General features: G+C 36.1%; 2 protein-coding genes across 2 annotated transcripts; one reads left to right on the forward strand and one right to left on the reverse strand.

Moving 5' to 3' along the window:
* Positions 1–926: 926 nt before the first annotated feature.
* On the reverse strand, positions 927–2,799 carry LOC141718403 (uncharacterized). The gene is made up of 4 exons (XM_074520784.1): positions 2,406–2,799; positions 2,122–2,267; positions 1,765–1,977; positions 927–1,286 (listed from the first exon to the last, which is right to left on the reverse strand). Exons 1-4 carry the CDS (start codon positions 2,797–2,799, stop codon positions 927–929), a joined length of 1,113 nt encoding a protein of 370 aa, XP_074376885.1.
* Positions 2,800–7,985: 5,186 nt separating this feature from the next.
* LOC141718404 (uncharacterized) lies at positions 7,986–8,678 on the forward strand. Its single transcript, XM_074520785.1, has one exon. The coding sequence runs from the start codon at positions 7,986–7,988 to the stop codon at positions 8,676–8,678; it is 693 nt and encodes a 230-aa protein (XP_074376886.1).
* The last annotated feature ends 5,627 nt before the right edge of the window (positions 8,679–14,305 follow it).

Consider the following 14,305-nt stretch of genomic DNA (forward strand, 5'->3'; position numbering starts at 1 on the left):
AGTGCAGCCTTGTTGTCACATTTAAGTAGAGTGGGTGGAAGCTTGTGAATGCCCATGTCTTTGAGCAGAGCTGTTAACCAAGTGATCTCACAAGCTATTAGAGCCATGACTCGATATTCCGATTCTGCTGTCGACCTTGCTACCAGGAATTGTTTTTTGATTTTCCAGGATATGGGTGACTTACCCAACAAGATGCAGAACCCACTTGTGGATTTCCTGGTGATTGGGCAGCTTGCCCAGTCACTATCACAATACGCTGTGAGCTGTGCTGTGGATGTGGACGCCAGCAATATACCTTGACCAGGGTTTCCAGCGAGATATCTTAAAAGACTTCTTGCAGCTTGCATATGAGCAGAGGTTGGTCGTTGCATGAATTATGTCAAAATGTGCACTGAGAATGTAATGTCTAGCCGAGTCAATGCCAAGTATATCAACTTGCCCACAAGATGTTGATATGAAGTGTTATCTGGCAGCAACTCCCCCTTGTCAGCTGTCAACTTCAGATGAGCATCCATTGGAAGTTTCAATGGAGTCACATTAACCATCCCAAATTCCTTGAGTAAATCGTTCGTGTACTTCTTTTGAGACACAAAGAAGCCAGAGTCTGATATGTCTATTTCAAGACCCAAGAAGTATCTTGGTGTACCCAGATCCTTCATGTGGAAGTTTTTGGATAGAAACACATTTAGTTCATCGATAGGAGCTGCAGAATCTCCAGAAATTAGTATATCATCTATGTATACCAACACCACTGTGATGCTGTTGGCTTGGGTATAGGAGAATAGGCTGTAATATGCCTTCGAATGTACATAATTCATCGTCTTGAGAGTGAGGGAAAGCTTGGAAAACCACTGCCTTGATGCTTGTCGCAGTCCATATAATGCCTTCTTCAATCTACAGACTTTATTTTTCATATTCTTCCAGCTTTATGAATCAAGCGACACAGAAATTCTACTTCCCATTCCTGTATGTCCTAGTTGCATTTTCATGTATACAACTTCATCAAGATCACCATTTAGAAATGCGTTGCTTACATCCATCTGGCACACTATCCAATCCTGCATTGCTGCAACTGCCAGTAAAGCTCTAACTGTCGTTAACTTCGCAACAGGAGCAAACATCTTAGTGAAGTCTATGCCATAGACCTTCTTGTATCCCAGTATGACCAACCTTGATTTGTAGCGCTCAATCGACCCATCTGGGTTGTACTTAGTTTTGTACACCCACTTTGAGCCAATGGCCTGCTTGTCTAAAGGTAGAGTGACTATGTCCCAAGTTCCATTTTCCTTCATGGCATTCAATTCAACATTCATAGCCTCAACCCATTCTGCACTTTTGACATCTTACTTGAATGTAACTGGATCATCAGATTTGACCAGAGTTGACAAAAAGCATTGAAATTGAGGTTGTACCACCTGCATAGTTACAGCGTTAGCACTACCACTCGTAACATAATCTTGCATCCAGACTGGTTTCTTATGAAGTCGAGATGATTGTCTCAAGGGAATTTCAGGTACTTCATCTTCATTATCATCTTCTTCTTCACACCCATTTTGGTGGATGAATATCCCATAAAAACACATGAAATTCCCTTGGGTTGAAACTTGTCATTGTTGTTGCTTAGATTATTCATAAACGCCATGCATCCAAATACCTTGATGCCGCTATAATCAACTGCTGACTCAAACAAAACCTCATAAGGCACTTGATTTTGGAGTGCCGTAGTTGGTATTCTGTTTATAATATATACTGCAGTTAATATACATTCTCCCCAATACATGATAGGAAAACAACTTGAAGCTTCAGGACTCTGGCTATTTCTAAAAATTTCCCGTGCTTGCGCTCTGCACAAGCGTTTTGCTGTGGATTGAACACACAAGTCGTCTGATGTATAATGCCCTTGCTTGCATACAGTCTTTTACAAGCACCATCAGCGAACTCAAGTGTGTTGTCTGATCGAATAACTTTGACTCCCGTCTTAAATTGATTATGAATATAATTTAAGAATGCAGTCACATTATTCAGGTAATCAGACTTAGCTTCCATCAAATAAGCCCAAGTAGTTCATGAAAAATCATCGACTATGGTTAAGAAATACCTGTACTTGCCTCGTGTGGGTACCCTGTAAGGACCCCAGGTATCAATGTGAATTAAATCAAATCGTTCCTTGGCCCTAGAGCTGCTTTGAGGATATGGCAGTTTGGAGAACTTCTTCATTGGACAAGTTACACAAATCAATTGCTGTCCTTTGAGCTGATCTTTTATACCTGGTATTAGATGCATTTTCTGTATAGGTGTATGTCCAAGTATATGATGCCACAGACTAAAGTTGCTTTCATGAATTGTGCTTGGACCAATTTATTTCTTTCCTTGGGATTCCACCAGCATACATTCGATTTGCTTACCCTCCTTAGCTGTAGAGTCCACCAGATAGTACATACCATTTGTTAACTTGCCAACTCCCCTCAGCTTTCTTGACATATAGTCAACAATCATGCATATTGCTGCATGAAATGTCACATCACACCCATTATCTTTCGCAAGTTTGTATATGGAGAGTAAATTGTGTGTGAATCCTGGAACGTGCAACACATTCAACATTTTGAGTCCACCTTCAAGCACTATATCCCCAATATGAGTGATGAGAGTAGTATCACCAGTTGGCAACTTGATGTTGAAATTAAATGGAGCTTTCTTGACATTTTTCAAGCTACTCAGGTTGGCAATCATATGATCAGACGCCCCTGAGTCCATAATCCATTTCCCAGGTTGCACAACTTTTCCTCCACTGTGAATCATGCCAGAAAAGGGATTTCAGTGTCATTTGTTACAGATGTTATAAAACCTCCAGGCATCATAGATAATAGTTGCTGCAGTTGTTGTGTTGTAAACATCACACCCTGTTGTTCATCAACCTCATTGCTGGATTGAGTAGCATTTGCCATCTTGGCCTTGCTACCACTCTATTTTCCTACATTCAAGTTCTTGGGAGGCGCCTTGTTGTGCTTGTAGTGCCACTTCGGGTAGCCATTGAAAACCCAACATTTTGCTGCAGAGTGTCCCTTCGCACAAGAAGCAGTGTACACCAAGGCTTTATTATGTGACATCTTGCTGTACAGAGCTGCTATTTCAACGTCTCCTCCTGGTGATTCTTTCAGGGTGTCCCTCTGTGACTCTTCTTGCTGCAGAGCTGCACAAGCTATCTCAACAGAAGGTAATGGAGATAACATCAATAATTGGCTCCTTCGAGCTCCATACACATCATTCAAACCATTCAAGAACTGAAAAAGTCTATATTCTTCTTTCATGACCTATATGGCTTTCACAAGATTCTTTACTTCATCAGTAACAATAGTAATCTTAGGCAAGATGGTCATGGAGTCAACTTCCTCCCATAAACTACTCATGGCAGTGTAGTAATCAGAGATTGACATTTTCTATTGTTTAAGACTAAACAAATCTTTGTTTAGTTTATATTTCCTAGACCCAATAGTTAAATATAATTTACGTTCAATCTGTACCCATACCTCACTAGCAAGATTAATAAATAATATATATCTCTTAACAATGTCTGAAATATTATTATGTAGCCAGGATATTACCATGTTGTTACATGTCTCCCACTGGGCTCAATCTGTCTCATCAGCCGTGCTCTTCTTCACAGTCCCATGTACAAACCCCAGCTTCCTTTTGGACATTAGCTGAATCTCCATCGATCTCCTCCATGACCTATAGTCTGCAGCACCTTGTAGCTTCGTGACACTGATAGACAAAGGGCCATCTGAAGGGTGAAGAAATAGCGGGTTCTGCATGTCCGCAAAAGTGAATCGACTTCCAGTCGCCATGGATGTATAATCAAGAAAATGAGTTTTCTAGATCTACTTTTGAACGAGATGAAAGCTTGAAATAACAGACAAAGAAATGGCACAGAAGACTGATAATATAAGCCCGAAAATGAATCAGTGCAAATCAACAAGGTCACAAAACAATCTCACAATTTTCTGTTAATGGCAACTGCTGCTCTGATACCATAAAGATGAAAAGAAAAGCATGCTGCGGAAACAATAGAATGAGAGACAGTAGAGACAATTTCTTGCTTAGAAAGATAAGCACTGTTTGATTCAAAATAGAATGTCACCCCACATGTTCTTTTTATCGTGCTGCTATTCTGCATTACCAACTACCACTACAATAAGACAAATACAAGGACAATAAACGTAAATACCAAACTGCCCTCCAATCCATGTCAGCTGCCACCATGACAATGTGAACTACACCAAACTTATTATTTGCATGATACTGTATTAGAATACAGTACTGTCAATTCTTTCTCAGGTTGAAAAATTATTTACACTTTGTCAAACATAAAAAGATGTATAGAAATCAATGTTATTAGTTAAATATTACTTGTCATTAAGTGCGAACCTGGTTATAACTTATAAGTCCAGGTAAATCATGTTGAAGCCGCCTTGGAAGATTTTCTGTTCTGAGTCTGATGTTCTTTAAAATGAATTTTTATAAAGGCAAATCCAAATTATATGACATGTGCCAAGTAGAAAAAAGAATGGTCAAACACTTTTTCTCGTCCGACCAGGACTTTATGAAACTACAAAGCAATTACCATTACCAAGACAACACTCCAACACACAATTTTAACATAAATACATATGACTAGTTCTCCAGAACCCTTACTCACTCACCAATCTTTTCATCTCTACACCACAAAGAAAAATAATAGATCTTCTATGTGGCATTACTATTCATATTACTTGATCACTCTAATGAAAATATTTTCATCAACTCCATTCAACGGAAGCTCGAAAAGGTATTCTCGGAAAACTAGGCCGACATAATATAATGGAGCATTCGACGGAAGGCGTAAGAGCGTAAAGACGGTAACTCTCGGAGGTAGTCCAAAGAGTAGTTGGAGAATAAAAACTGTGCCAAGATTAAATTTTAAGTTAATATTATCGTCGTCAATGAGGCTTCGGAAGAAATTAAAGGATAGTTATATAAATATGATGTTTAACTTAGGAAGTTCAAGTTCCGCAAAAGGTCTTGGTGAGAAAAGAATACCCAGGGCTCGTCAATTTTCGTCCACTACTTACACAAATATTGAGTTCGATAACAGACTCGTTTTCGAAATTTATAAGTCCTTGGTAACTTCCCATGAATTGGCTACAAACTAATTCTGTTGTTTATGTAAAGCTTGTTCCTATCAAAGTTTTGGTTATTGTTACTATCAAAGTTTTGGTTATGTAAATTGTGAACCATTCTTCTCTTTTTAAGATATTTATACTGTTTTGTTAGTATTGTATTCATTTCGTACCCTGAAATGGCAATTTAAGCTTCTGTATATAATTATTTCTCAAAATGAGCCACAAAGCCTAAATTTGCTGCATAATTCAGAGTTCTTAATTCTCGATCTCTCCCGGTGTATTGTCGAGGCCAGATTCATGGAGGGACACGTGCCCAATAAAAACAAAAATTAATAATTTTTTATTAAAATTTTAAAATATAAATATGTATATTTTATATGGTATCCTCATTAAAAAAAGTTAAATCTCCTATAATGCTAGTAATTTGTCAGTCATATTTATTTTATTTATTATTATATCTGTATCATCATAAGTTGAATATTAAGTGAATAAAATACTAATTTTTAGCATTTAAATATCATAAAAATTCGTTGATCCAAATTTGGATCACTTGATTTAATATAAAATAATGATTTTGTTATTTGTAGTTTATGAGATTTTAAATTAATTTTGATTTTTAATTATATAATTAATAACATAATATAATTAATAGCTAATAAAATTTATTTTTAAACTAAAACTTAAAATAATGAGAAAACATAATTTTATTAAAATTTAAATAGAAGTACATTGAAGAGTCAGTAGTGTCGGATTCAGAAGTTGAGACTATTCCGATCGATGAAAATACTCGATTCCAAGAATTCTTCGACCGCTTTAGAAAAATAAAAAATAAAAAGGCACATATTGTATTTAGAGATGCATTAATTGAGCATTTGTGGGAAGAATATACTAATTCGGAAAATTAGTGTGTATAAATAATATATTGTATGTTAATTATTATAATGAATGTGTTTTTCGTGAATTAAGTGCACAATTTTAATATTTTATGTGTATTAATTTTTTTTGATTTAATTAATTTATGAAATGTTATATAAATTTTTAATAATGATTAAACGATAAATTTAAGATAAAATTCCTTAATATGACATTTATATATTATCTATTACTATTATATAAAAACGAAACATTGAAAGTTTTGGTACATACCTGTTTTTTGGTACACGCTTAATTTACCTAATTACCCTTAGTTATGAATTTTCATGAGTTGAATTAATTTTTATATTAATTTATTGAAAGCAAGCATTAAAGATGATGCATATTAAATCGGGTGTACGGTTCATACTCTCCATTTCTAATATCAATTTGTTCTCTGCACTATCTTAATTTAAGTTAATCATCAGATTATGGCAATTCCAAATTTCACTAAGTAATGATCGAGATCAAAGAAAATTATTATAAGTAACACAACAAAAGTAATTGCATCTTTATATGTCTCAATTGCACTTTCCTCGGAAAATAAAAACAAAAACATAACAAAAAACTCATCCACAATATCTTAAATCTTTTATTTTTGCTAATTCTACTTTTTAGAAGCCTTTCTGTCACACTCTTATTCAAGTTGACGGGCGCATCCACAATATCTTAAATCTCTTTTTCTCCCAATTGAACACTTTTTTTTATCAAAATCAACCTGATTCAAATGCTCTGTAATCCCATGTATACGTACAACCTTTAAAATATATAGTATACTATATATATATAGTGGCTACTCTAATAAAAACCATTTTAGAATAGAAACTAGAAACCAAATAATTTTTTAAAAAAATTACTTCGAAACATAACACATATGGTGTGCAAATCGATCGTTGAGAGATGGAGAAAAATACAGTGAAGTCGGATTCTAAAAAAAACTTACCATTTGAGGGAATATTAAATTTAAAATGGAGGGAAAAAGCTGAGATTGGGTGTGGGAGGGTGTAGATTAGTTGCGTGTTGTACTTTTAGGGGTACCATTAGATTAGATTGATCTAATGACTTAGATTAGTTTCTAGTTTTTATTTCAATTTTGGTTTGTATTTGATCATTCTCCTATATATATTATGATAGATAGACGAAATATTAAAAGTTTGGTAGTCGATCGATTGATATTAACTTAAATTACTTAGAGGTTGTATTCAATTGAGATTTTGAAGAATTAAAAATAATCCATGGATTTAAAAAAAATCGTTGATTTTAATTGTTCGTGAATTTTGACGAAGTTGATAAAAAAATCTTGCAGATTTTTAATGATTTATAATATATGATGATAAAAATAAACGTGCATCGCACGGGTTTTAGGCTAGTTATATGTAAAAAATAATTTGGATCAAATATTTGGATCACACTGTTGGAGTTGGTCAGAAATTTGAATCAGTATTTGGATCAGTTGGTGATCCAAATTTGGATTTTTGGATCATAACTGTTGGAGATGGCCTAACACACCCACTTCTCCCATAGAAATCAAAGTCTGGAACGGCCTATGTCTATTTTCATATTCGTGCGTGCTAATTATCTTATCCTTATTACTCCCTTGTATGCTTCTGGAAAAAGCCTCTTACTGAATTGTTTAACCATTATCTCCATCTTCAATGTGCTCTTTAGAGTCGGTCACCAATATAAAGTTATCAATGATTTCGGCCTCGTAACAACTAAACCTATATAACATAATTTAAACCTAGGACTCACTACAAGAAAATAAGACTAAATACTACCGAATAAGATGTGATGCTCTAATTTTACATTTTGCAGATTTTATACATTAAGGTACCACTCTTTTTTTTCTCTCTTATCATATGTGGGAGGTCTGATTTTTCTCTCCTAACTGTCTGGTTTTGTGAGAGTGCCTCAATGGAAAATACAGATAATATTGAAATACGATTGGTGGTCATGGACATTGAGAATGAGGAGAATGAAGAGCTTGTTCTTGACGAAGGAGTGAAGGAGGAGACAAATAGGTTTGAACTTTGTTTGGTTGGAAGATTTTTAACGGAGAAAAATATCAACGTTAGAGTTATGAAGAGTAAATTGGCTGATCTTTGGAGGCCAGCAATGGGGATAACAATCAAAGATACTAAACCTGGCTTATTTCTGTTTCAGTTTTATCATTTAGATGACATGCTATGGGTTAGGAATGACGGACCGTGGTATTTTGATAATGTTCTTCTGGTGCTTAATGTCATTAGTCCGGGAGAAGATCCAACTAAGGTCCCTCTATTTGAAATTGATTTCTGGATTCAAATCTACAATCTACCAGTGGGTTATATGTTAGAGGCGGTAGAAAAACAGCTTGGAAATTTTTTTGGGTCGTTCTTTGAGTATGACTCAAATAATAACTCAAGCATTTGGAGGGAGTTTATGAGACTGAAGATTCGTGTGGACGTGCGAAAACCATTGAAGAGAAAGAAGAAAATATGTAAACGAGATAAATCAGAGGTGATTGTTCATGTCAAGTATGAAAGGCTTGGCTATTTCTGCTTCACTTGGGGTTTGTTAACTCATATAGAGAGGTTTTGCAAGAAGAAATTTGAATGGGGGCTATGATCTCTAAGGAGTGGGGAGCTTGGCTTCGTGCTCAGCCACGACGTAGTAATAGAGGTAGTCGGAGTAAGTGTTTACGGGATGAAGGCGGCGGTGACTGGAACGGTAAACTTGGAAGTGATAATCACTACTAGTATGATTTGGGGGGACAAATAAGGAAAGTGAACAAATTAGGAAAGAAGTTGTTAACATTCCAGATTTAGCGGGGGAGGGGAACAATGCAGCTGTCAATTTTTTAAAAGTGAAGGAGGGAAACCAGCTTAATCATTCGGGTATTGGGCGTATTGGGCCTCAGGAGGAGGAAGAGCTTAGTGGGCTTTTATTCGAAGAAAGGAAACGTCAGAGAAGTGAATTTGATGGGCCTTTGAAGAAGGCTTTGGCTGGTAATAGTCCTAGAACAGGTTATGGGTTTTCTGATTTGGATTACTCAGAATCTTCACAACAATTTTTGGCTAAGCTTGTTGTGCAAGCTAGCCAGCCCAAATAAGTTGTTTAAGCTGGAACTGTCGAGGTATTGGGTCGCTTCGCACAGTTTGAGTCCTGAAAGACCTATTGTATAACCATAAACCGAGTTTTGTTTTTCTTATTGAAACTTTGTCCTTATCCAATAAAGTTGAGGCGTTAAGAGTCCGTTGTGGTTTTGATTATTATTTTTCGGTTGATAGAGTTGGAACAAGTGGAGGTCTCGCAATTTTCTGGAAGAAGAATTTCAGCTAAGAAATTATGAGTTATTCTCGCAATCACATTAATATTGCAAACATTGATAACAATAGACAAGACTGGAGGTTAACCTGATTCTATGGGTATCCAGAACGAGAACATAGAAGAGAATCATGGCAACTTATTCATAGATTGGCTACTCTGTCACCTCTTCCATGGTGCATAATTGGTGACTTCAATGGCTTAATATATTCTTCTGATAAAAAGATAATTTGCCTCATCCGCAGAGTTTACTGGAGGGGTTTTGTAATACTATAGAGGACTGTCAGTTGAACGAAATTGATCGTGTTAGGTCACACTTTCACTGTAGAGGGGGTGAATACAGTGTTTATTACAATCAAATCAAACTTCAAGAACTTATGTAACAGAAAACAAACTTTATTGAAACAATAAACTCTGTTACAATCTGGAACTGTTATCTCTCAGTGATGAACAAAATATCACGAGAGCTGCTAGGGTTACAGTAAATAATATTCTCGATAATGATAACACTTATAGTGTAAACCCTATGTCTGTGTTTATATATTACACAGTTACAAGATAATTGCTAATTGATATGGAATATAATTCTGCTTCCTAATATATATCAATCAGATATCTTTCCTTCCAAGTATTCCATTCTTTACGGAATTCCTTCTTCATGCATATCTCTTCTTATGTTTATCTTGATCTTCTTAACTTTAATCAGCTACTGTCCTTATCTGATCGTCCTTCAGCACTTAAGTTCTGATATCTATCTCCTGATGCTTATCTCCTGATAACATAAGTACTGATATCCCTTAAGTTCTGACGTCCAGTATAAGTACTGATCAGTTAAGTACTGATTTGTTCTGTTCAAATAAGATCTGAAATCTAAACATAAAACATATTAGCCATGACATTATCAAATATATCTAACAATCTCCCCCAACTTGTAAATTATCAAAATATACAAGTTTAACAGATATTTGATGATGTCAAAAACATTAAGTACAAATGCATGAGAAATAGACAAGATAACTACAACTTACAGTCCTTAAAGCTTTTACCAATTCAACTTCTGATAACAACTTTAGTCTGTATACACATCAGAATTTAAGTAGTTGTAGATCTTTGACTTGGCTTCATCATTTTCTGATCTCTCTGATGTCAGGAGTTGTTCTGAGATAATTCTTCAACAAACATTTCTCAGCATATCTGAGTTCATCAATCATTCTCCGTTTGACATCTTTAAGCTCTGCAGTATCTTCACCAGTTTGAAATATTGCAGCTCTGAGATCATTAATCTTTGCTCTTCTCAACTCCCGATCTAGTCTTATGACATAAGCTTTGTTAGACTCTAGATTGAATTCAAGCCCCTTAATACCAAGATATGTTCTGATCTGTGCAGTATTAGGCTTCATATCAACAATATCACCATTGTGATTTCTGTACTTTGGAACATATATGCTGTCAGACTTAACAGAATAAAGTCTTTTCTGTCTCTGAATCTGTTCTTTCAAATAATTTGCAGCAGTCCCTGTCAATCTGTCATCCACTTGAAGTAAGAATAATACATGCTCCAATTCTTCAAAATACTTCAATGGAATGGCATTTTGTCTTATATGATAAACCCTACCATCTGTCATGAAATACAACAAGATGTGTTCCTCCAAGTAGGTATGGTAAACCATTTGTACAGATTCCAATTGATTTAATCTTTCAGGAGTTGCTCCAATTCCTGGTTCACACAAGGAAGTTGGATCATTGGTAGTGTTGTGTACTCTTCTTTCATCAGCACTTCCCAATCCAGTTTTATCTCTTGCTTCCTTTCCAGTAACTACTCTAGCTTCAAAACGACTTGCAGTAGTCTTCAAAGGTTGAGTTTGTTTTGCTTTAGTGAATCCTGGTAGGAGTGTATTTGATCTTCCTTCTGATATCAAGTTAACTTGAGCTGTGTCAGAGGTTACTTGCTTCTTTTGAATATCAGAACTTTTAATTTCTTGACTCTGAACAACTTGAGCTGTGTCAGAGGTTGTTTTAAGAACTTTTCTTGAAGTCAAAGCAAGATTATCTTTGTCATCAGTAATTTCTTCATCTTCAGGAGGTACATAGATTTTAACAGGTTCACCAACCTTTTCTTTACCCTTGGATCTTGGGTCTATCTTTGGTTGTGATTTAGCAAATGTTGCTTCAGTTTGTGCCTTTTCTTTAATCACAATACCTTTCAGTTTTGGAAGTGACTTTTTACCAGAAGCTTCGGATTTAGATGTGACTTTCTCTGATTTAAGTCTAGCTTCTTCTTCCTTTAAACTTTCCAAGTCCATTCCTGGATTTTATTGAAGAAATAACTGTCTTGACATTTCTTCATCAAGATCTAGAAGTTCATCAGAATTTATTCTTTTACCAGTATCAGAACTTAATCTCTTCCCAGTATCAGAACTTATCCTGTGACTTGTAATTTCAGCATTTCTTGATGAGAATCTTTTACTTTGACTATGACCTCCACCCATTCCAGAGTTTCCTTGGTCATCTTTTTCATCATCCTTTCCTTGCAGTGTCTTGTCATCCTTGCATTTGGACTTAATCACTTTCTCCCCCTTTTTGGCATCAGCAGGAAGTAGAAGAGAGATAAGCAATTCCACTGAAGATTGGATTTCTGTCAGTTGTGATTGCTGAGAAGCTTGATTTTGCAGAATTTTATCAATCTGTGCTTGTTGGCGATCTTGAGTCTTCTCAATATAAGCAATCCTGTCCATAGATGGTTGAAAGAACTTTTTCTTATCAAGTTTCCAAACTTGTTCTTGTTTGGTAAAGTTCTCCTGAATCTTGTGTATTTCGGCATGAGTAATTGAATGAAGACCTTGTAGATTTTTAGTACTCAATACAGTGACACGAAGCTGAGCTTTGAAATCATCAGAATTTAACATTTCATCAGCTTTAGTAAAGTGCTCAGTAAGATGTAACGCAGATGGAATACATGAGACTGAGTTCCATTCCTTAGTCCACTCCTGTCCTGCAGGAGTTTCACTCCAAGGCACTGGTGGTTCCTCTGTAACATACTTCTTTACTAGTTCAGACTTTGAAAGAGGAATTTGTCCTGAAGGACCAGCTGCATCAGTATTTGCAGTTGGAGCAGCATCACCAGTATCCCCAGCATGTGCAACATCAGAACTTATAGAATCAGTATCATCTGATATAATAGTAGTGTGAGTAGCAATGGAGGCGTCAGCATCCTCTAATTGCTGATCTGATGCTAAGTTCTGATCAACAGCCAAATCCTGATGCTCACCTAAAGTCTGATCATCAGTGTCTAGATGCAGAGAAGGTGACTTAGATAATTCCGGAGTTTTAATAGCATCAGTAACAGTTGTTGGCAAAAGATTTGTTGTTGTTGGAGCTTCTAAGAAAATTACTCCAGGCACAACTAAGTGTTGATCAGCATTATCAGCACTTGTGCCTTGATGACCAAGAGACACAGATGGGAATTTAGCCTTGTCAGATACAGTTTCCTGAGATTGAGTGGATGGAGAAGAAGTAACTGGAGCAAATTCTTTTTCTTGTGAGATCAGAGATTCCTGATCCCCTTCCTTAGCTGCTTCCTCTTCATCATCTGAAACTGGCCTTTTTGCCCTCTGTTTCTGGTATGTCCTTGGTAATTTAGAGTCCTTGGAAGTGTCAGGAATTGTCATTTTCCTAAGCCTCTTGAGAAGCTTAGATCCTCCAAGTTCAGAATCCTTCTGAGAAATCTTTTTCTCAGCTGCAGTTACCACAGGTTCTGAAGAAAGAATCGGTTCCTCAGAATCTGAGTCATCTCTCAAGGTGATCCTCCTCTTCTTCTGAGGTGTGTGAGAAACAGTCTTTGTTCTCTTTGGCTTGGAAGATATAGGTTTCACATAGGACTGGAGATATGTTCTGAGAGATGGTTGAGAGGTTTGAGGTGGCTGAGTAGAGATGGTAGGTGCTGATGAACCAGGTTCTGATGTTTGAACATCAGGATAAAGTGCAGTGTACTTAACAGGATCATAGGTGATTAAAGCTTGTTTGACAGATAAAGGTATTAAGAGGGGTCTTAACACAGCCTTTTTATTATCAGAAGATAATAAATCAGTAAAAGCTCTCTTAGCTATTCTGAAAGATGGAATGAGATCACCAAAATTTTGGGGGGAATTATAACAAAAATTATAAATAAGCTGACAAAATCTTGCAAAATATACAGTATTGCGATCTTCTGTCATCCTATCCCCAATAGAACCCAAAACTGCACGTGCATAATCAAAATCAGTGTGATTTAGAAGTGCATACCCGATTTGTTGGCTGAATATGGGAATTGCATCAAAATTTGTACATTTGTTGGCGAAAGCTTTGGTAATGCAATCAAAGAAGAAACTCCATTCCCTCCGTATGAAGGATCTCTTCAACTGTCCAAGCTTGGTCAATGTCCCTTCATATCCCAGACTAACCATCATATTTTGAAGAACTGAGTCATCAACAGTAGAATAAACACAGTCCTTAGGAAGCTGTAATGCCTGTCTAACCGTAGACAGAGTCACAACATACTCATTTTCCCCTGATGAAAATATTAAACTTGGGGACCCGTGAGCACCACCATTGTCATATACTCCACTCCTCCAAAACTCCAGTACTTGAACCCCAGAAATTGATGTAGGCTCAGTTAGAGCAAACCCAATATCAGAACTTGTGAGAAAGTCTTGAATAAAATGAAATTCAGAGGGTGCCTCTGTAGTGTGTAGTATCGCAGAGAAGTTATTAGGAACAAACTTTGCTCCATCAAAGAAAATGTCCTTGGGTGCCATTATGTTTTGATAAGAAAACGGTAATCTGTAATGTGTTTGAGAAAATGCCTCTGAAAAGAAAATCGTCAGAAGATGAGAGAGTTTAAAAGTAAAGAGAGAGATAAAATATAATTGTAAATAAAAGATTTGACAATC

The sequence above is a fragment of the Apium graveolens genome, chromosome 4 (assembly GCF_009905375.1).
Source record: "Apium graveolens cultivar Ventura chromosome 4, ASM990537v1, whole genome shotgun sequence".
Lineage (NCBI taxonomy): Eukaryota > Viridiplantae > Streptophyta > Magnoliopsida > Apiales > Apiaceae > Apium > Apium graveolens.

Coding starts and splice junctions, on each gene's coding strand:
- LOC141718403 (XM_074520784.1), bottom strand. CDS start 2,799: ATGATTCACAGTGGAGGAAAAGTTGTGCAACCTGGGAAATGGATTATG. Junction 2,268..2,405: donor GGACTCTACAGCTAAGGAGG/GTAAGCAAATCG, acceptor ATCTAATACCAG/GTATAAAAGATCAGCTCAAA. Junction 1,287..1,764: donor TATCATGTATTGGGGAGAAT/GTATATTAACTG, acceptor AATGCCATGAAG/GAAAATGGAACTTGGGACAT.
- LOC141718404 (XM_074520785.1), top strand. CDS start 7,986: ATGGAAAATACAGATAATATTGAAATACGATTGGTGGTCATGGACATT.